At 38.1% G+C, this 20,317-nt stretch overlaps 1 protein-coding gene across 6 annotated transcripts in view; it reads right to left on the reverse strand.

The window, feature by feature from the left end:
• The window catches only part of ASPH (aspartate beta-hydroxylase), a 118,019-nt gene that overhangs the window by 28,676 nt on the left and 69,026 nt on the right, over nucleotides 1–20,317 (reverse strand). For all 6 annotated transcript variants that reach the window (XM_075085104.1, XM_075085103.1, XM_075085101.1 and 3 more), the window contains 4 exons: nucleotides 10,969–11,057; nucleotides 8,783–8,869; nucleotides 6,576–6,726; nucleotides 5,029–5,165 (listed from right to left, as the gene is read on the reverse strand). In XM_075085104.1, coding sequence (XP_074941205.1) covers nucleotides 5,029–5,165; nucleotides 6,576–6,726; nucleotides 8,783–8,869; nucleotides 10,969–11,057 — 464 coding nt within the window. The remainder of the gene's footprint in view (nucleotides 1–5,028; nucleotides 5,166–6,575; nucleotides 6,727–8,782; nucleotides 8,870–10,968; nucleotides 11,058–20,317) is intronic.

Consider the following 20,317-nt stretch of genomic DNA (forward strand, 5'->3'; position numbering starts at 1 on the left):
CACTTAAGTTACCTATCCCAGGTTTGGCTAATCTGAAGGAAAGCAGCTGATTTTGAACAAGTCTACAGCGCAGTCACAGAAAGCATAATGTAGAAATATACCTGAAATAGTTTAAAATTAGGTAGGTTTATACTGGTGGCAAACTAGTCTTGGCAAGAATCTATGCCGTGAAACACAGTAAGTACAACTTAGAAAGACGCTGTAAAATAACAGTTGCATCACGGTGGCACTGCGCAAACCCTGGAAACACAAAGGGCATTCTCAGCCCAACAGTGAAATGGAGCACTCTCTAGAAGAGCTCACACACGCTTGGCCAAGAGAAAGGTATCAGATGGTAATGCAAGGTATAATGCAGTAGTAATTCAATGTGCTTTCACGCTAGAAGGTGATGGATAAGTTATTCTTGTATAGTTGTGTGCTGCACTCTTTGACCAAGACCTGGCATGCTGAATTAAGCTAAAAGATTTTGTATCCTGAGCAAGATTCAGATAACGTCTGAGGTGTAACCTGACTTAATTTTGCAAGAAAGGAAAACCCATAGGCAAATATCCAGAGAGAGATATTTCATGGGGACTGTGCAAGAGAAAGAGTACAGGGAGTACAGGGAGAGCTGTAGGAAAGGCTCACTGTACAGGAGAGTGTTTCAGGGAAAGGTGGTGGAAGCTGGCTGGCCTGAGTTCTGAAACATGTACCTCCAACATTACTGAAATAATTTAAGTGTGTTTGGTCTGCCTCAGCCAAGGGGAAAATTAGAGACTCTTCATCTACTTTCCAGCTCCTCCTTTCTATGATGTATATATTCAATATCATTTGTAGCTCTACAAGATATCAATTACATGGTCAAGTTAATCTGTTGTTACACCTCTTCTCTCCTTAAAGTAAGAGTGGACGGTCTCATCAGGACAGATCCTCAGTCTGTGAGGATCATCATAAGTGCCTGCAAGTCAGTGGAATTACAGAGGCTGACCCCTGCTGAATGTCTAGCACAGCTACTACATACAAAACGATGGACAGATCAGTGATTTCTCTTGCCTAAATCAAATTTTGAAGCTACTAAAGTTATGCCATGGATAAAACCTTTGCATACATTATAGCCGTTTCCCTCTGCCTTTTCCAGTCACTGTCTAACCTAATTTTTCAATCAAAATAATTTCAAGCAAAACCATAACGAGTCCGCTGGGCCAATTCCTCTGCTTTCTCAAACCTTATTACATACAAACTACATCTGAGCAAAACCCAAATCAGCGCAGTGTGGGTATGAAATGTTACGAGTTAAAAATAACGCTATTTCCCTGCTTTTTGCAGAAAATAGCTACTATGAAGAAACAATCAATTTGAGAATCATCTGTCTGAAGTCATAATACAACACATTATGAATAAAAAGTGAACTTGGAAATTCATAGTAAGGATCATATTGATCCCTAGCTAAGAATATGCTGTCACCTTATGCAACTTATGCTTTCGACTACAGCATTCTCTGTATAATCATTTTGATCCAAGAATCTGCACCTGCAGGGTAAAATAAAATGACTGACAGAAATATTTATTAGTCATATAATTTCATTACAGTTCCTTTAACTATAGGATAAAACTATCTGATTAGTTAAGACAGAATAGAATTTTTTGTATTACAGTTCATTTAAACTATGCTGAGTTGCATTAAGGCATGATCTACATTCAGAGCCCCTAAAGAGAAGCGAAGAGGTACAATCAGCAGAAATGACACTGGAAGTATTTAATGTAAATTGTATAACTCTGTTGCGGTTGCTGCGTGCAATATTAATTATGTTTAGAAATAAGTTTTACTAAACTGCTCATAGCCCATTAAATGTTATTCATGAATACAGAAATTAACCTCTGGGGCTATCAATAGCTAATTAGCCAGGGCAGAGCACTGTGTTACTGTGGATATTCTGCTTTTGGTACCTGCGATAGCTCAATCGGAGCTGGCTTATGCATGTGTGGATAATACTGCACTGAGCCATGCAGACATACTTCAGCATGGCAGGCAGAAAAAGTGCTATTAGTAGAGTAACCAGTCTTACAGAGTTCTCTTCCAGTGTATTTTATCATAACTTGTAGGTCTTTGAAAACAAAAATATTTCTGAATTCTACTAGGACTGCTTTTAATGTCATGTCTCCATGGCACTAAGTGTAATGTTCAAAAGAAAATGCTTTAGTATTAGAAGCAAAACTGAAATCCTCTCCAGCCAGACACCATTTTTCATTTGTGGTTCAGCCCAAAGTCTGGCAAATTAATATTAGAAAAGTGTATTTTGTGTCAGTTAGACTATACCACACTACAGCTGTAAGTACAAAACTCTTGATCTGAAGTTCAGTGTTTATAGACATTGCTTCTATAGCTAAAAGAAGAAACATAACGTATTTAAGACTTTTGAAATAAAAATGCCAAGACATAACAAATTTGGAATGGAAAATAAGTAAAATGGCTATTAAATGTAAAGCAGAAAGTTTTCATTCACTAGGATTATTTGGCCATCCATTCAGTTCCTTGAAGATGCCAGCTACAGTTAGTTTGGTCTGAAATGGCATGTACTGTAATCCCAATGTAGGGGACAGTGCCTGTGAATGGTCCAGCTGGCTATGCGTGCTCAGCCCATGCCTAACACAGACTGACAACACTGAATTAAGATCAAAATGTTATAGCAGGAAGCAAAGGAGGACATGGGCACCTATTGCCCAAGGATCTAGCAGATTCCCAGGAAACTGGAAATTTGGAGTCTAGATTCTCCTGCACAAATTAACTACTTGAGAACTTGCCTGAGGAGCAGGAACAAGTACACATACACAAGGAGTTAGACAACCACAAAGAAAAGAATGGGACCCAGAGGGCAATCTGCAGAAGCTGAGTCCTTAGTCAAACAAGGGGTACGTTCTCTTGAGGATGAGTCCTCAGCTCTGCTCTCTCTTCCCAGATGCCCATGCCTTCCGCATTAGAGAGCACTTGAATAAAATGTATGAACAACCTTACGGTGGGAACCAGAACTCAGGATTCATAAATATTGGAGGCGTCTACTGTGCCGCACAGCTTCTGTCTGTGCTGTCTTACGTTTTCTATCAAATGACTAATTTGTCCTCCACTAGCAAGAAGGAGGATTTAATCATACTACAGTAGTTTCCTGGATTTCTCAAAAATCATGGGAAGTGTAAGATGCCTCCTGAAGGCTCCCAGAACCACTCTTCACAGTTTCCCCCTCTCTTTGTTGACTATACACAGAGCGTGAGCACCTATGGTAGAAGCTCCAAACCATATGCCAATCACTTTTTAAATATGCATTGCAACAGCTGAGCGAAGCACTCAAGAGTCCACCATATGGCCCCTAAGCAATCTGCCCAAAATCATGGAAGAAGCCTTCAGTATAACCAAAAATAAAAACAGGTACACGTGAGCTTTTGCCTGTTTCTTTGGCTACATTTCCTTTCTTAAAATTCTTCATGTAAATTTATCTTGGATAAGAACAAAGAAAATAATTTACATTAATGTATAGGAATTCAACCTGAGGAATAGCCAGAACACGGACAAAACCATAAAAAGAATAAATCCAACTCCTTTTAAAAAAAGGATTTGTTTGTTGCTCTTTTACAAGAGCAGAACATCACTATCTACTCCAGCGTCTAGTGAACTGCAAAACAGAGTAACTATACTGGATAAAGTCTATGGAAGCATGGAAACCAACATATTAAAAGCAGACCTGTTCTTATTTAGCATATCTGTTATTAATCAGAGCAGTATACACTTGTTCTTAAGTATATCAAACTCAATATCAAAGTAATTATATAGCAAACTCATTACCTTCTTCCATTTATTTACAAAAATCCTTTAACTGTTGATAATGAGAAATTCTGACATCTATATTGTTCACAGCAAAATACTGAAAAATTGCAAAGGGAAATCTTGCCCCAAAGGAGCATGGTTTTGTTTTTTTTTTTTTCCAAGTTCCTTGCAGCTTGTGAAGCAGATTCATTTAATATATTCTATCTCTAAAAGCTGATGTTTCCAATCCTCTGAGAAATTCTGACAGCATGCAAAAAATTATTGAACAGAAATGTTTTATGGAAGGACCTACAAAGTAGCCAAAGCAGCAAAGCAAAGAGGGTTCAGCTCCTGCTCCCAACCATGTGGTTGAACGTCCTCCTCTTCTTTGAGAAAGCATCTGAGATGAGAATCCCCTCGGAATCCCAGACGTGGGGGGCAGCGAACCAAGACTTTACTCTCAGGAGGTGGTACTAATCATGCTGACTCATCCTCAGTCTACATAACCAGCCAATTACCACACTACACCTGTACTAGACAAGCACTGCAACAAGTATGCCAACATCAAAAAGCCTATCTCTGATTGGGTGCTGACAGCTTGTACTCTACCAGTGGCATCAAGCTCTGCATCTGTCAGAGTTTCCAGATGGTTACGGGGTTTCTAGATCACAGAAGAAGAGTGGCCCTTCCTGGCAGTGAAGTTGCCCCATCCTGATAACCACAGTGTGAGACAGGAATATAAATCCAATGACCTGTCCACACTACAAATGTCCTGAAAGAAAAACAGAATTTAGGCTGCAGACAAAAATCATGAAAATGCAAAGGTTAAATACCTGTCTGAGTACTGAACTACTTTATCACATGGTTAGAGACAGTGTTCCTGGAAAGAAACAGGCTTAGTTCTGCTTTCCATGTGTTGCAGATAAGACATCTTTACATTACATCTGTATGTGTTGTCAATACATTCCAAACCTGGCTACCAGAAGGTATAAGAAATCAAATATTATTAAGCATATGAAAAACATCTGCATTTCTCTGTCTATGAGGAAACATTTAGTATGACAGCATCAGGAAACCTGAATTAAAATCAGACGATATTTAAGAACTGCAACAGAAAAGAAAAATCCTATCTATATCATCCTTCAAAACCAGACATGCAAAATGTTTAACAACTAAAAAAGTTAAAGCAAACAATCTTTAGAGTGAACACATGAATGCAAATAATATTTTTCCTCACTGGAATGGAAACTCACCTCTTCATATACTTTCTTGGCATTGCTGTTATCTCCTATCAAGAGGTAACCAACACCAAGGTCATTCTTCAATGAAGTATCACTTGGAAACAGCTGAACTAATTTCTGTAGAGTAACCAGGGAACCTCTCATGCGACCTAATTTGATTGAACAAGACTTAATTACAACTACAGATATGAGTAACAGTAGTAAGATGCTATGTAAGAAAACAAATCACAGCCGGGTTTTCCACTTTCATTAACGATCAAGAAGTAGAACTTGAAAAAAATTTGTATAGATAGGAGTATATTCAGCTGCTTGGTTGTCACTGGGGGTGTAGCTGTACAAGGAATATTTCGGGAAATCACTGCGAATGCATATCATGCAGTGTTATGGTAGCCTCTAGTGGAGAAATGTTCAAAGTGTAGCAGTAACAACATTTCAGCTTTGGTTGCTCTTTCACACACAGATGTCAAAGTGCTCAACAAAACTAGATAAACGTATCAGAATAAACTTAGTCGTAATTGATTAAGTAATTAAATGCATTTCATAGTGTTAAGCAATAGCTCCACTATATTTTCATTATGAAATTAATCCTACTTTAGGTACTTAATTTTAAATACATTCTTCAACTTCCCAGATGAGGTCTTGCTGAGGAACAGCAAGATCAAAACAAGTTGATATTAAAATCTAACCCATAGGAACAGAACCAAAGTTGACTGTGCCTCATATTCTAATCAGCACTTCTTGCACATCACAGAATTAAGATCTAAACTTTTGGATGTTATGCTGAGTTCAATTCCATTTTTCTCTATGTTTACTAAAAGTTTATCCTGGGTATGTTACTCTGTGTATGCCATTAATTTGCTCATGATTTCCCTCAGCTTCGGTAGAAAAGGAAGAACATTTTCTTCTTTTTCTGTCAATAAATTTTTTGACCACCTACCATCATAGCTTCTCATAGCACCTAGTGCGCTGCTGTCTACAAGCACTATTAACATAGAATTAATTATATACACTAGTTACCTGGAAAAATTTTAAAGAATTTTAAAATATTTTTCATAAGCATTTAAGAGATTAGGAACACAAGACCTACCGAAAATTCAATTGAATTAATGCTTTCATGTCACAGAATCATAGAATCGTTAAGGTTGGAAAAGACCCTTAAGATCATCAAGTCCAACCGCTAACCTATCACTGCCAAGTCCACCACTCAACCATATCATCAAGCACCACGTCCACCCTTCTTTTAAATACCTCCTGGGATAGAGACTCAACCACCTCCTTGGGCAGCCTGGTCCAATGCCTGACAACCCTTTCGGTGAAGAAGTTTTTCCTAATATCCAACCTAACCTTCCCCTGGTGCAGCTCCAGGCCATTTCCTCTTGTCCTATCACTGGTTACTAGGGAGAGGAGACCAATCCCCGCCTCGCTACAACCTCCTTTCAGGTAGTTGTAGAGAGCGATAAGGTCTCCCCTCGGCCTCCTCTTCTCTAGACTAAATCTGGATCTTCTGAAAGTCTTGCTCACACAACTTCCATAATTTTTGCACTATCGTCAAGTCTTACCAAGAAACTGCTGCCTGTCTGCTTCTCGTTTCAAGCTCAGTTTTATCAGATCTGAAGGGACATTTGGCAGACTAACCACCTCATCGTAGGTATTGATGGCTTTTTGCAGCATCTCATTACTTCTCATTTTCTCAGCTAAGTCATCTTCAGACTAGAAAGAATCACAAAACCATTATTAGAACACATAATAATTCATTAGTCTTAAAAATAACTTTGTTATCTTAAAATGCAAACTGTGCAATTGTTAGACTATGGGAATAATTTTAGAATTATCTTCAATCTCTATAATTTTGGCATAACAAGGGAAATCTTATTTGTGCTTTATGATAAGGCAGATCAGAATTACTGTTAATTCTTGTTTCCTGCAATCTGTTTGAAAGCATAACTACAAGAAAATCTGAACCTAAAAAATGCATTACCACGTATCTTTGGTTAATATTTGTAGAAGTCATGATTTCTGCTTTCAAAAAGAAATGAAGCAATCTGTTTAATAATACAGCAGAAATGTAAATTGTTGCCTATTATTTGTAGACTAAACCTCACACTAGCAGTAATAAACAGACCAAAACACACCAACATACATTGCTTTCACATATTTTGAAACAAATTTATTTACACTTGCTCTTGGAAAAATAATTAGGAATTGGCTTTGCTCTTGCATATGTTGAAAAAATATCTACCCTACAACTCTTTAGAACTTAAATTCATTCATCGAGTTCAGAAGCTGACCACAGGATACACAAGATGTCTACTGTGAAATTACAGCTTCAGTGAAGCCAGCTACTACTGGTTTCACCTGTGGTACGGCACATTCATGATTTGTTTCCATAGCTGAAAAAAAAGACGACTATATCTCAAACGCTAAATTTTTCAAGCATTACTTTGATTTGTTTATATAAATGTATGCATTTTCATGTGTTTAATGCATTCTTCCACTAACTAACACTTCTAATTATGAAATCTTCTGCAGACTTCAAATCTTGGTCTGTAGGACCTTTAAAACATTGCTAAAGTAGTAGGCTGTGACTACAAATTGTTGTAATGGTACAAAGTTGTGTCGCACTGGGGGAAATTCTGAATGAGAATAAGCTTCACAGCTTGGCTGCAATGATCTGCCCTCCTCCCTAAAAGCAGTGAGCTAGTGAGGAGGCAGGAAGCATATTCTCTTAGACGCAATGAGTCGGTTCATTAAAAAAAGGTAAATATTGAAAGTGTAAGTTAACAGAGTTAAGTCCATCACATATCTGAATTGAAGTGGTCTCCTACCATAAGACGACAAATAGTTCAGCAGACTGTCCCTCAGAAAGACTGCTAAAGTATTTGGTCTGCCATGTGTCAAGTGCTTGTGTGATAGTTTTTTGGATAATCATGGCTTTGGTTTTAGCATGACTGTTATTAATGAAGTGAAACTGGTTGTGACTCCAATTCAAGTGCCTCATTAATTGTCTAAGAGCACAATTCCCTTCTAACGTGAGGGTTTCACTTTGCTCATCTTGATTAACAGGACTTCAAGCAGTCTTTTATTACACCTCGTGCAGTGGGATTATCCTACTATTTATGAAAATACAAGGATTATTCTCTTCTGAGACATCCCAACACAGCTCAAAAGCTTTCTGAATGCAGAGCTTATTTTCCAATGCTTTCTCTTTTTTTACATGAGAACAGCTGAAACAGGGCTCACTCCACAGGAAAAGGCTAATTAAGCCTCCTTGCCTGCAAACTTGGGTTATCCTTTAACAGTCTCTCTAGAAAAGCTCCAAATCCCCTTCCTTATTCCATCTAAGCAAAAAGCAGCATTTAGCCCAGAGCTGACTGATGTGCTGATTTACCAGCTGCAGCAAACAGTACATAACAATTAAGTTCTGCCTGTTGTTCCTGCACTAGGACATTAGCTGGGATTTCTCTCTTACCATTCACCTGACAGTTTTCATGACATCTACAGGATGTATTTTATTCTTGTGTTATTTACAATACTTCCCACTGGACTGAAGTTAGACAAAAGCTCCCAAAGTAACTGGGGAAGGACAGAGGACTGAAACAGATACAATATGACAGACCACATAATTCTATTTTTCCTTAGGAAACATCCATAAAATTACAAATGAAGCCTGACTGGGGCTTATAACTCTTGTTAAAAAAGGTTTATTTTATCTTTTTTAACATTTATTGTTGGGGTTTTTTTTGCCTTTTTTTTTTTTTTATAGTACCTGTGCTTTCCCGTATCTTGCTCGAGGACTCTGTGGATATTGACTCACTAATGCTTCAAAGGCCCTTAGAGCTTCTTCAACTTTTCCCTGAAATGTAGAGTTATTTATGAGCAATTCTGTCTAATAAAAATGCTGAAGGGTACATGACCCAGTAACATATTAGTTTCCCCAATTAAAAAACAAACAAACAAAACCAAAAAAAGCACACTAAATCAACCATTTTCACTTGTATCTTTGTTGGGATTACCTACTTATTTAAGAGAAATTCATTACCATTATTTATGAAACAATATTATCCACATTCCATGGTTAAAATGAATAGCTTTGTTTTTATTTTACTCCCTTTCCCTTTGCTGACTGGAAAAAATGGTGAGATGATAATAACCTGTCTATATCAAAACATAAAAGATTCTATTGCTAATAACAAAATCCAACCTGAATGTAACCAAGAATAGAAAGCAAGTTCTATACATATCTAGAAATTTCCTCTCTGCATACCTCACATAACCAGCAGTAGTGTAACTATGATTCTTCTAGGGGAAATACTAGACTCATCCATAGTGTATGCCCGTTTCCTCCAAATGTTTTGAATAACGACATCCCTCAGGACACCTCACACGTGCTCTGTGTCTCTTCCCCGTCCCATACAAAGTCTGAATGTAACTACCATATTCTCATGATTGATGCTGACTAGCAAGTAAAGATGGAAGATGAGAGGAACCAGCCACACTGTTAAATAGCAGCTGAGCACTGCTCTGCAAAATTTGGCATCAGATCTTGCTGCCACTTCCAACTCTTACAGCTTTATAAATATGAGGGATTGTTATACACAACTGTCTTGCTATCTTCAACAATCACATACATCTCATTTGTTACTAACTTTATCCTGCTTCCTACAAGACAAGCACGATTGTCTGCAACTCACCATGAGATACAAGCAGGAAAAGAGTCAGCCAACTGACCTCATAGGCTCATCAAAAGTTTCTGGTATGCCCTCCTCTGATCAACCAATTGTTTAAGTAACAAGAAGCATTAAAATGCTTTTTATTTTGGTATTGTAACATGTAAACAAGGTTCCTAGCGAAGAGCAGCAACAGAGGCAGCCTGAGGTTAGTGGTCTCTATATAGTAGCCCTTCAGCCCCATCACAGGCCTACAGGAATTCTGAGTTTGTTTTTATTACTCACCATATTCACATTACAGAGAAGACAGACAGTCTTCTGAAAATCAAGAATAGTCCCACAGTGTCTAACGTGGTTTTTAATCATACTGTACTGGGAATAGTGTATCTCAGTGCTCAGTCATCTCAAATCCAGGGTAAAACAAAGACATGCAGCTGTTCTCCATGCACTAGGACTGTGAGGCATACCAGAGTTTTTACAAGATTTACAACCGAAAGACTTGAGGTCTTTCATTTCTAACAATCACATAGTCTTGCTTCACTATCTACTCATACATCTGGAAATAGGACACCTCTGCAAAGGTCTTGTTTTCTGAAACATTCAAATAAAAGAATAAAATCAGAAGTTATCAGAGGAGATGACTGAAGAGTTTTTGTTTATTGTTGGGGTTTTTTGTTTGTTTTTCACAGTCAAGGTATTAAATTCAGAACTACCAAAACTGATTAACTGATGTTAAGGTCTTGCTGCCACTGGTGAGAAGGGGGGACATCTGCTTCATGCCGTAAGCAGCTGTACGGGAGCAGACACTCATGGGACACACACAGAATTCTAGCAGAAATAACACCTACTACAAAGATTTGTACGTAATCCTAACGAAGCATTTGAACACTTACTGAGAGACCTATATTAACACACTTATATTATCTAAGTGCCCTGATAATAGTTGACTTCAGTACTCAAACAGGCAACAGTGACAGGACAGATCTAACCCTGTTCCATGTGATTAATTGAAGCAGTTTTTTGATGATAGGAATTCAACAGTTAGGCTAAATATTTTCAAGGTTAAAGGTGAGCAAACACACATGAATTCACTCATGACTTAAAAAAATTTAAGAGAAACTATCCAACAGAAAAGAGTAAGTTGAAGGACAAATATGCTCTGAATATTTAATTTTAAAATTATAATTTCATGGAAAGTAATCTAAATGTAATTTTTCAAGTTAATTTTTATTGTATTAATTTTGGTCCACTATTTACTCTCCTGAGGGAAACAGTGAAAACTTACTTTTTTACGTAATTTTTCTGCAGCATCTAGTTCAGCTTTAATGGTCTTATCAAACTTGTTTAAGAGCTTTGGCTTCTTCTTCTTTTTAGCTGGAAGAGATTTAAAAACACACAGTTCATTACTTCTTTCCCATTTCACAGTAATTTTTTTGAGTAACCTTTAACTACAGACTAGTACTGTGCTGGTGAAGTGTATGATTTTCAAATAAGGCAGTTGCAAAATACTCTGAAAAGAAACTGATTTCTTACTTATTCTAATCACAAACTCCTGTACAAAAAAAGCAATCTTCGGTCACTCAAACTGAGTAACTTTGAGGTTGAGTTTTTGATAAAGCTTTTTTCATCTAATATAGTCAAGGATTTTTTTTCTAAATGGTTCAATTGACATGGAAGAACAGAAAGAACTGTTATTTTTCCACATTTATATGGTATTATGAAAAATATAATTACCAGAACACATTAAAAGTTTTTAAAGTTGTGCCAATATGCGTCTACTGGTTTGTCTAAAATAAGTAAGAGAGTTGATAGAAATCATGGCTACTCAGGGTAGGAGGGCCTCAAAAAGTCCTGTAGTCCAACTTCCTGCTGAAAACAGGTTCAGCGCTGAAATGTCTGATCAAGACCTCTTGAAGCGATCACGTTTCCACAGCTTAGCAAGCTACCACACAGTAGGACAGCAGCAGCAGTATGTAGCAAACCAGTCTTGAAGTAAATTGTGTAACGTAAATTGTGCTTGGAGCAAACTTAAGTAAATTGTGTCAATTTAAATAGCTATTTACTTCATAAGAGTTCACTCTTAAACAACATCTATTTGGTTGCATTAAGTATAGTAGATGGTAAAAAAAATGCAAATACTCTACTGAAGGATATGACAGAAGATAACTGCTTTTCTCCACATTTGCTATAGCTAAACTTTGCTTTTGCACTTAAGAAAAAAACAACTCAGCCTTTTCTGACATGAGTAAGGGAAATATATATTGGCTGACACAAGTAACTACAGTTATAGATACCTGTAATTAGCACAAATTTTTGCTTAAATTACACATTACTGTTTTTTCCCCTCTACAGACAATAAGTCATTCATAGCATGAAAAGAAGTAAAATTATTATTTTCTTCATAGAAGTTTAAACAGGGAATCCTGTAACTGGTATGCATGAAGCTAAACGCAAACACCATACAGCTGAGCATCACAAGAATGCTGCAATGCTGTAGCAAGTATTTGGGTAACTGCTGCAAGGTGTTGTAACTAGCCATGTTTTATTCTGCTTCCCAAGTCCTCAGGTGCACTGTTCAGGTATAAGAGCCATCACATGCCACTGGAAGCTGTGCTCATCATTCATTAAATGATACTTTCTTTTTGAGACTCCAATGCTAAACAGAGCTTTAGGCAGACAAAAATCACATTGTCTATGTTAAACCTCAGAGAAAGACCAACACCTTACTTAATGCTAACCAACCCTAACCCCATCCCAGCATTAGATGAACTCATGAGTCTGAGCTAATTCTGTACAAGATTAAAAAAAAAACAACCACCAACCAAAAAAACACAACGAAAAACCAAAAAGCCAAACTTGACCACCTTTGATTCTTTCTGTGTAAGACTGTCTTGTTCACCACTGAACTCAGACAACTCTGCATGGAAAGAGTTTTCCTTATGTTACCTTTATAAACTATTCTGCAGCATTGATAGCACAATTAAATAGATGCTATTGCCTCTCAGGGGTAAGGGGGAATAGAAATTTAGCAGGATTGAAGCTATCTTAAATTCAATTTACTTATTCACAAAGGTCATATGAAGCTTTAAATATAAAAATGTCTTAAGATCTATAAAGGAAAGGTATTAAAGAAGCAGTGCATTAGGATTATTCTATCCCTGTTGACCCTTCTTATAATAGAAGTGACTGTAGGTATTACCTGGTAAGAAGGAAGAAAACCCTGTCTGACATACAGGAGTTTACTCCTTTTTCAAGATAAACCACCAAATAGCATACTTGAATATATTGGCTTTGCTCCAGGGTTTCAGGGTTTCATTGTACCCTATGACTTTAAACCAAGCACTTATATTCCAGCACACAATAATGCACTTAAGCAATGTAGTTATCATGTAACTGAACTGACCAAAGAGATGCTTTGCTTTTTTTTTTAAATATAATAATATAGATGGTTTTTATGTCTTTTGTTCATTCCCCATAGAAGACACAGCAGAAATGTATTTCAGTCCATGGCAAACCCCAATCTTGCTGTCTTACTTTAATATTAACCATTTCATAGGAAAGTGATGTCTTTACTACATTTTCATTCAGTTATTGATGATAATGAATAGGGAGCACAGCGTTGGCTCTGTTCCAAGTGTTCATACCCTTTGAATCCAGCAGAACTCACAGAACCAGCTCTCATCATAAGAGCAAGGATTCCTCCACCCCAAGACCTTGAGTCCAAAGTGACTAACAGGTATGGGCAGAAGTTACTGAAGTAACATCACTGGGCCTGAAAAGAACAATCCATACCGTGCAAAAGGTTTGTTGGGTTTTGTGGTTTTCGTATTTTCTTTTCTGAAAATATGCCAGCTCAGTGTTTCAAGAAACCATTGCCATTTCTAAAGCCTGGCTTGCTCAAAAGTAGGTGTGGATGAACCTGGAAACATCAGCCCAAGGATCCAATACAAGCAAGTGTCCCTGAGGACTTTTAGGGTTGGTTGAGCTCACAGCTGCTGTGCAAAACTGTCATTCGTTGTTAGCAGGAAAACTGAGGCATGTCAGTTCCTCTAGGTACATGATCTGAGGAGCTTCCAGCTGGACATCACCACCAAACACTCAGTTTGTACCTGTTCTCTAAGTAGGAGGATGTACATACAAGAAATTATGTAAACAACAACTAAAATGTCAATTCTCTGTTCTTATGGCATGAATAAAAATCTTTATCTAAGACTAGCCAGTTACACAGAAACTGTGTATTCAGTAAGAGAGGACAGCTATTCGCCAGCTTTCTAGCTTTCAGTATTCATGGAAAGGTGTATTCATTTGGTCCTTCTCAAACTTGGTTAACCATGGCAACAGCAAGGTTCCTCTGAGGCAATGGAAAGAAGCTTTCCCACCACGACACTCTTACTGCCTGTGGGACACTCTTCCCATAGTTCCTTTGAGCTTACAAGGAGGTGAGATAGAAACAGCTCAGAAGACAGAGTGAATGAAAATCTTAAGATATCTGTGGCACAGAGATATTACATCTTTCCCCTCATATCTGGCTTTGGTGATGTATTGGAAGAACATTTTTGCCACCCTCCATTACAAAACAGTATTATCTTCCTATTTTCAGTACAATTGTATATCAGCTCTAGACCAGCAGGAGGTCAATATGAAAAGCTGGAAAAGAGCTATTAAGATAAATATTATTCAGCTGCTGGGCACCAATATAACACAGTAAACATTATATAACGAGCAATCATTTTCATCTCCCATTCTACTCCTGTGTTAAAGGATTCACCAGGGAGCTTTCAGTGTAACCATCAACCATTCCTCTATATTAACCAGATAGCCTGCTATCTCCCTGCAGGGGTATTTTAATAAATTATCCATTGCCTCCTTCTAGTGTAATAATCTTTTAGCAGATGTGACCCAATATATTAAATTCAATGTTACCAAGAAGTTAATTTATCTGTTTTCAGAGGGAAAAACCATGCAATTTTTCTTCAGTGACTTACAGATTTCACCATGTAGCTGAAGTAATGCACAATCACACAACTGCTAGGGTGATTTGTAGTCCAAATCTGGTTGAGCATTAAAATGGTAGTAGTTCTTTTATATGTCATACTACGGTCTGGCAAGAATAATACTGAGGATTTTCGATAACAGCCTCGGATATAAGGATAGGCTTTCTATCTAGGACTGCTGTCACAGGATTGCTCAAGACTCCCTCAGAGAAAACAGTTTCATTGTCAAAGCAGCAAGCTAGGAAGAAGTCTCTTATAAGAAAATCCATGCTAGTTCTAGACCAACAGTGATGATAAGCAATCTTGTATCTCCCTTTTGATTACAACACAGAAGAAAAAAAAAAACTCGAAAAACAAAACAACACAAGAAGGAAAATATTTTGGAAGTGATAATGTATTAAATGTGCAGTAAACTTGACTTGATCATCATAGCCAGGACAAGGTATAAAAGGCTTAAAATCATTGCAACAGAGAATTTGGCTTGAACACCTGGAACTAGTATCTCTGAGCAAGCACTGTGGAACGGACTGCTGAGGATAGTTGTGGACTTCTAATCACTGGAAATTTGTAAGGACAAGTTGTATAAGCATCTGCCAGGAATGATGCACACAGTTCATAAGGCCTTTGGGTCAACACAACAGACAAAGTAAGCTTCAGGGTCCCACCTAGTCTTATTTTCTACAATTTCTGTAATATACTGTTATATGTCAATGTCCTTTAGTGCCAAGATTATAATTACACAGGGACCTTCCATTCTTTCATTTGTTAATTAAATTCCCCCAGAAGCTCGCTGTGCCAGTCATCACTCTCACCGCGATTCCTCCCAGCCTTATGCCAGCAACAGAATATTGAAGTTCAAAAATAAATGGATCTGTTGCAGGTTATCCAATTTGTCTAACAATCATGCTTTAATATTCTACAGATTCTATTCAACCATTAAGTTTCTGATCATCTCCTTCCTCTTTCCTTCTCCTGTCATCCTCTTCTCTAACCTCTTCCCCTTCTCAACCTTGATGCCCTACCATGTTTTTCCCTTTCATTTCTATACTTGTTCACTATCTGTTCCTTGGTCCAGCTCTTCCTATTTATCCCCAACTTGTTCTTAGATACCTGTCTTCTTCCACACACTTGTTGCTCATGGCCTTCTTCAAGGGTCTTTTCCCCTAACCTCCATCACCCCAAACCCCTGTTACTGACCATCTGCCCTACTGCAGCTCTCCATCTCTGCTGCATACTTCAGGAAATGATTAAGGCTACGAGCAGCCATGAGAGTGACCCAAGGAAATATGAATGCAACTGCCAAATCTCTCTTCTGTCACATAAATTACATGTGCCCCATACCAAATGATGCTAACAGAACATAAGTATCCCTTTGCAAGAAACACTACACCTCTTTCTATATATGATGCAGCACTGTGTTAACTACCTGCAAATTATCACAGCCTGAGCGCAAAGTAATACAACTACTTGGCTCAGCAGTGGTACCTAATGGCATAGCTCTTTGCCCTCTAGCTAAAAGTTCATTCATTTAGTCATCACTTGAGAACGTCATCAGGGCAGTGGCAGCTTAAAATTATGGCTACTCATTTTAGGTTTCTCTATGCAGACACCTAAACCCTGCTATAATCTTTAGAAATCTAGTCATTACGGTCAATGGAGCCTAAAAAGTGAGTTCAGCACAAAGTGAACACCTACTAGGTGGCTAGCTGAAGGCTCCACTGCCTATAAGTGACCACTGGATATAACGCCGTTTGGACGCCACACTGGCACACGCAGCCACACGCACATGCCTGGAACCGAGTCCCATCCAGACTGTTCTCCTCACTCATTGACGTTACTGTTAGATGACAACTCTTACTCCCGCAGGCTGTTTGGAAGCCAGTAGTGTGAACGCTGAAAGACTCAGGAAACAGTTCATTCCTTTCGTCCATGACCTGATCTCACAGAAATTTTCAGAGCTGCGAAGGAATAGCATCAGAGGAAATCCTGCTCAGCTCTAAAGATCTAGACCAGCACATACCTTCTGCTCTGAGACAAGTCAAGAAAGATACTGCAGCAAACAGGCCGTGGGCAGGGGATGGATAACAAGATTCAGTGGCCAAACTCAAAACATTTCTTCACTGATGACTATCAGCCAGCACATGCATGTGTGAACTAATATTTTTTAGCTGTTAATACTCCATGCTCTTGTGGAAGAAAAAACATATGTTAATGTTGCAATAAAAGGTTTGGGTTTTTTTTTCTTTTAGACACTAGGAAAAATAAAAGAAATAATTGCAAAGTAAATTTTTTGAAGCTACTGAATCTTCTCCTTGAAACCTTCCAAAATAAATTTTTAGAAAGGCATTTCCAAAATGAGATTTCCCAATGCAAATTTTCATCACCTACCATCATTGGTATAATTTCAGAAAAGCTATAAGTGATTAAAACCAGTGCCTTGTGACAGAATGCAATCTCAGTTACAGATGGTATTATTAGCTTTTCCTGTAAAAAATAAAAGGCTAATAACATTAACAAAATCAAGTTCTGTAAATCTTCATTTGAAGCAGATCTTTTTCTCTTAAGTAACTGTTCAGACAAACAGCATCAGGCAGATAATTTTGCAATTTCTATGTTGATTTTATTCACAAAATTATGATGCAAATATGATTTCTTGATACTTTACAACTTTTTGGATTAAAAGTTATCTAAAGAAATAACAATCAAGGAATGGAGCTTTTCTAGATTTTCTAGACAAACATCCTCAAATGATGAAATGTCTGTATGGTCTTGTATGACCGAGCAGAACACAAGGCTTGGAATTGGTGTAAAATGCCAGCTAAGCCAATTACGTTAATGTGGTAAGTGCACCCAAACCAATTACATGAAGTAACAAGGAAAAAAAGGTATCAAAAAACCTCAGAGTGATGACTAGTACATGGCAAACAATTGATTACACCTGTCCATAAGTCCAAAGCAATACAGACCAAACTGGTAAAAATATTATATCAGAAATAACTAGTAATAATAGTTCTATAATGGAGCAAATGAATCCTCTCTAGTCTCCACAAAGGCGGGGTGGGGGGTGGGGTGCGGGTGGGAAGTCAGCTGTCCATTTCGTATTTTCATCTGAAATTCAAAACAATCAGCCAGGCTAAGGGAAAACTCGGCCTCCTAAAGGAGTGAAGTCTCCTGACCCGACTGATTAGACATCAGCATGATGCCTCAAAACAGTCAATATTTTATTAGCCATAACTGGACAAAAATACTGAATACTATCATAATTATCTTTCATGATAAATACATGTTTCTTATCCTAAAGACAGTGTGCACTTGGCATTTTAACAGATAGGAAGTTACTTTTAAGTGGATCTCTGATATTGTTGACACTTTAAAGGCTTCAGCTATCTGCTTCCTGAAAAGATAATTCGAAGGATGGGGTACCTTTAGCACAACATATAGCATGTATGGTTCTGTCCTTGCTGACATACTCTGAGCCTCTGATCGAAGCATGCATGTACAGTTTTCTTCCTGAGCCAAGTAAGTGGGAGATAATATCACACTGCTATTAAAAACCCCAGAACAATTAGTGTTTCTCTAAAACCAGAATACACTTTTGTACACCTAACATAAATCATCTCTCACTCCTGTACCTTGTAAAAAGTTGGGAGCAGGTAGTCTACAATTCCATGATTTTATTCTGACACGACAGACATGTCAGGAAGGAGGACACCATAAAAAGTGAGTTTGTTAGCTGATGTGCAACTGTGGCCAGGAAGAAATCTCAACTGGGACTAGCTCAGGCAGTTTTACACCTGTCCTGGCTGCCCTTTTCTCCTCACTCCATGTTTCGTTCTCAGTACTAACTATTCCCTTTCCTAAGCCCTCTGTTCCCTTTCTTATGCTCAGAGCCTAGGAAGAGTGGGGGACTGGGAGGGCAGGCTTTCCTGCTGCACTGGAGCTGGCACCTTGGACCCATCCTGTGCATTGAAACTGATGACTGACATACTGGTTGGCCTAACTTGGAGGTCTGGGAGGAAGACTGCCTTCCACATAGGCTAAACTGTCTTGCTTTCATGTTTTGAAACTAATCCTGCAGGATTTGTAGTCAATGCAAAAGGGCAGTAGCCTCCGCTGTGATTAGGAGACTCCGTATTACACTATTAGCATGAGTATCTTGTTAAACATGTCTTCTAATGAAATTTCTAGTTCCTCAGAAATGGCAAGACAATAATGTCACAATATCTCTGAAGGTGTGGGGAGAGAACATAAGGATAGAAAGACACTGCTTCCTATCTAACAAACCCCCTTATAAGTGGGATTTAGTTCTTGCCATTAGATTTTTATTTATTTATTTATTCATATTGTCTTTATAATGCCAAGGGAGCATTCCCAGTGGCTTCCTCTGTCTTGCATCTGCTACTACTGGCATGCAAAACAGAAAGCAGCTAAGACTCTGGCTTTTAGTTAATCACCTCATAAGGCATAAGGATTCAAGACAAACCACGGTCTCTACAGCCACCTTGAGGACACATGGTCCCCAGTTTTTGGATTGCAAACTACACTGGAACAATCCTGCAGCACTGACTGTATGTTGTGCTTACCGCTAGCAGGTAAGTTTTAAATAAAGTTTTTAAATAAAAGCTTTAAATATGTAACTGTAGAGGTTATAACTATATAATGATGTGTCCTTATTTCTCTCCCATGCTGACAAAAATAGACAAGTGAGGGGTGCAACCCTTAAACCTAATCTTAAATGAAAACATCATGTGACACAGTCTCATAGACACTTGCAGCAAAGGCTCCTCCTGCCAGTTCTCCACCTCAAACTGTCAAAATCTAAGGAAGCAGTTTCCAGGGGAGCCATAGGCTTTGTTTTCTAAACACTCTCCTATCCCTGCTGTGATACAAATCCAGTAATAATGTTCTTGGCAACTTGTGGATGGGTAGAGACCAACAAACACGGTCTGCAGAGGTTTTCCAATGAGTTTTGTGACCTTCTGTTTTACTAATTCCCACTGCCCCTCCCTCAAATACTCTGACCTTCCCAGTGAAGTTTCACAGTTTCAGTTATGGGCTGAAGAACATACATGTATATTAGTGGGCCAACTACTTTTACCTGGAATTCAAAATTTGCTCAAGTAATTGTCCTCATTCCTCATGCTAGGCCCACGTCATTACCCAAATTAGTTTTTGAAATTGTGCTGCCTCTCAGTGGGCGCTTGAATGAGAATTTGATGGTGATGAAAAACTCCTGCCACTGTCGTGTTGTTTGGGAAGCTCAGTAGGTGAGATACAGATAGCGTAAAGTGATCCACTTGTCCTAAGGACTTCTATAAATGATAGCTTAGAAGGTACAAAAACAAGTAACTGCATCTAGACAATTTAAAGCCAGTAGCACTACAATAATTAAAAGATCTTTCTAAACTGTACTGGTAGAACAGGCAAAACCTCTATAATCAACTTATCCGGGAAGCAATCAGACAATGAAAACTGAGGCATTTTAGGGACTAATAAAGCTGTGGAATCTAATGACTGTAATAAATCTTTAGCTGTAGTTATTCCAGAACAATTTCCCTTGCAGTAAAAAGTATTCTATAGGGTTTTCTGTCTGAAATTAATGTTGGTTGGTTAGATGTCGATCATAAAAAAGAATTGCAG

Source organism: Phalacrocorax aristotelis, chromosome 2, assembly GCF_949628215.1.
Source record: "Phalacrocorax aristotelis chromosome 2, bGulAri2.1, whole genome shotgun sequence".
NCBI classification, from domain to species: Eukaryota; Metazoa; Chordata; class Aves; order Suliformes; family Phalacrocoracidae; genus Phalacrocorax; species Phalacrocorax aristotelis.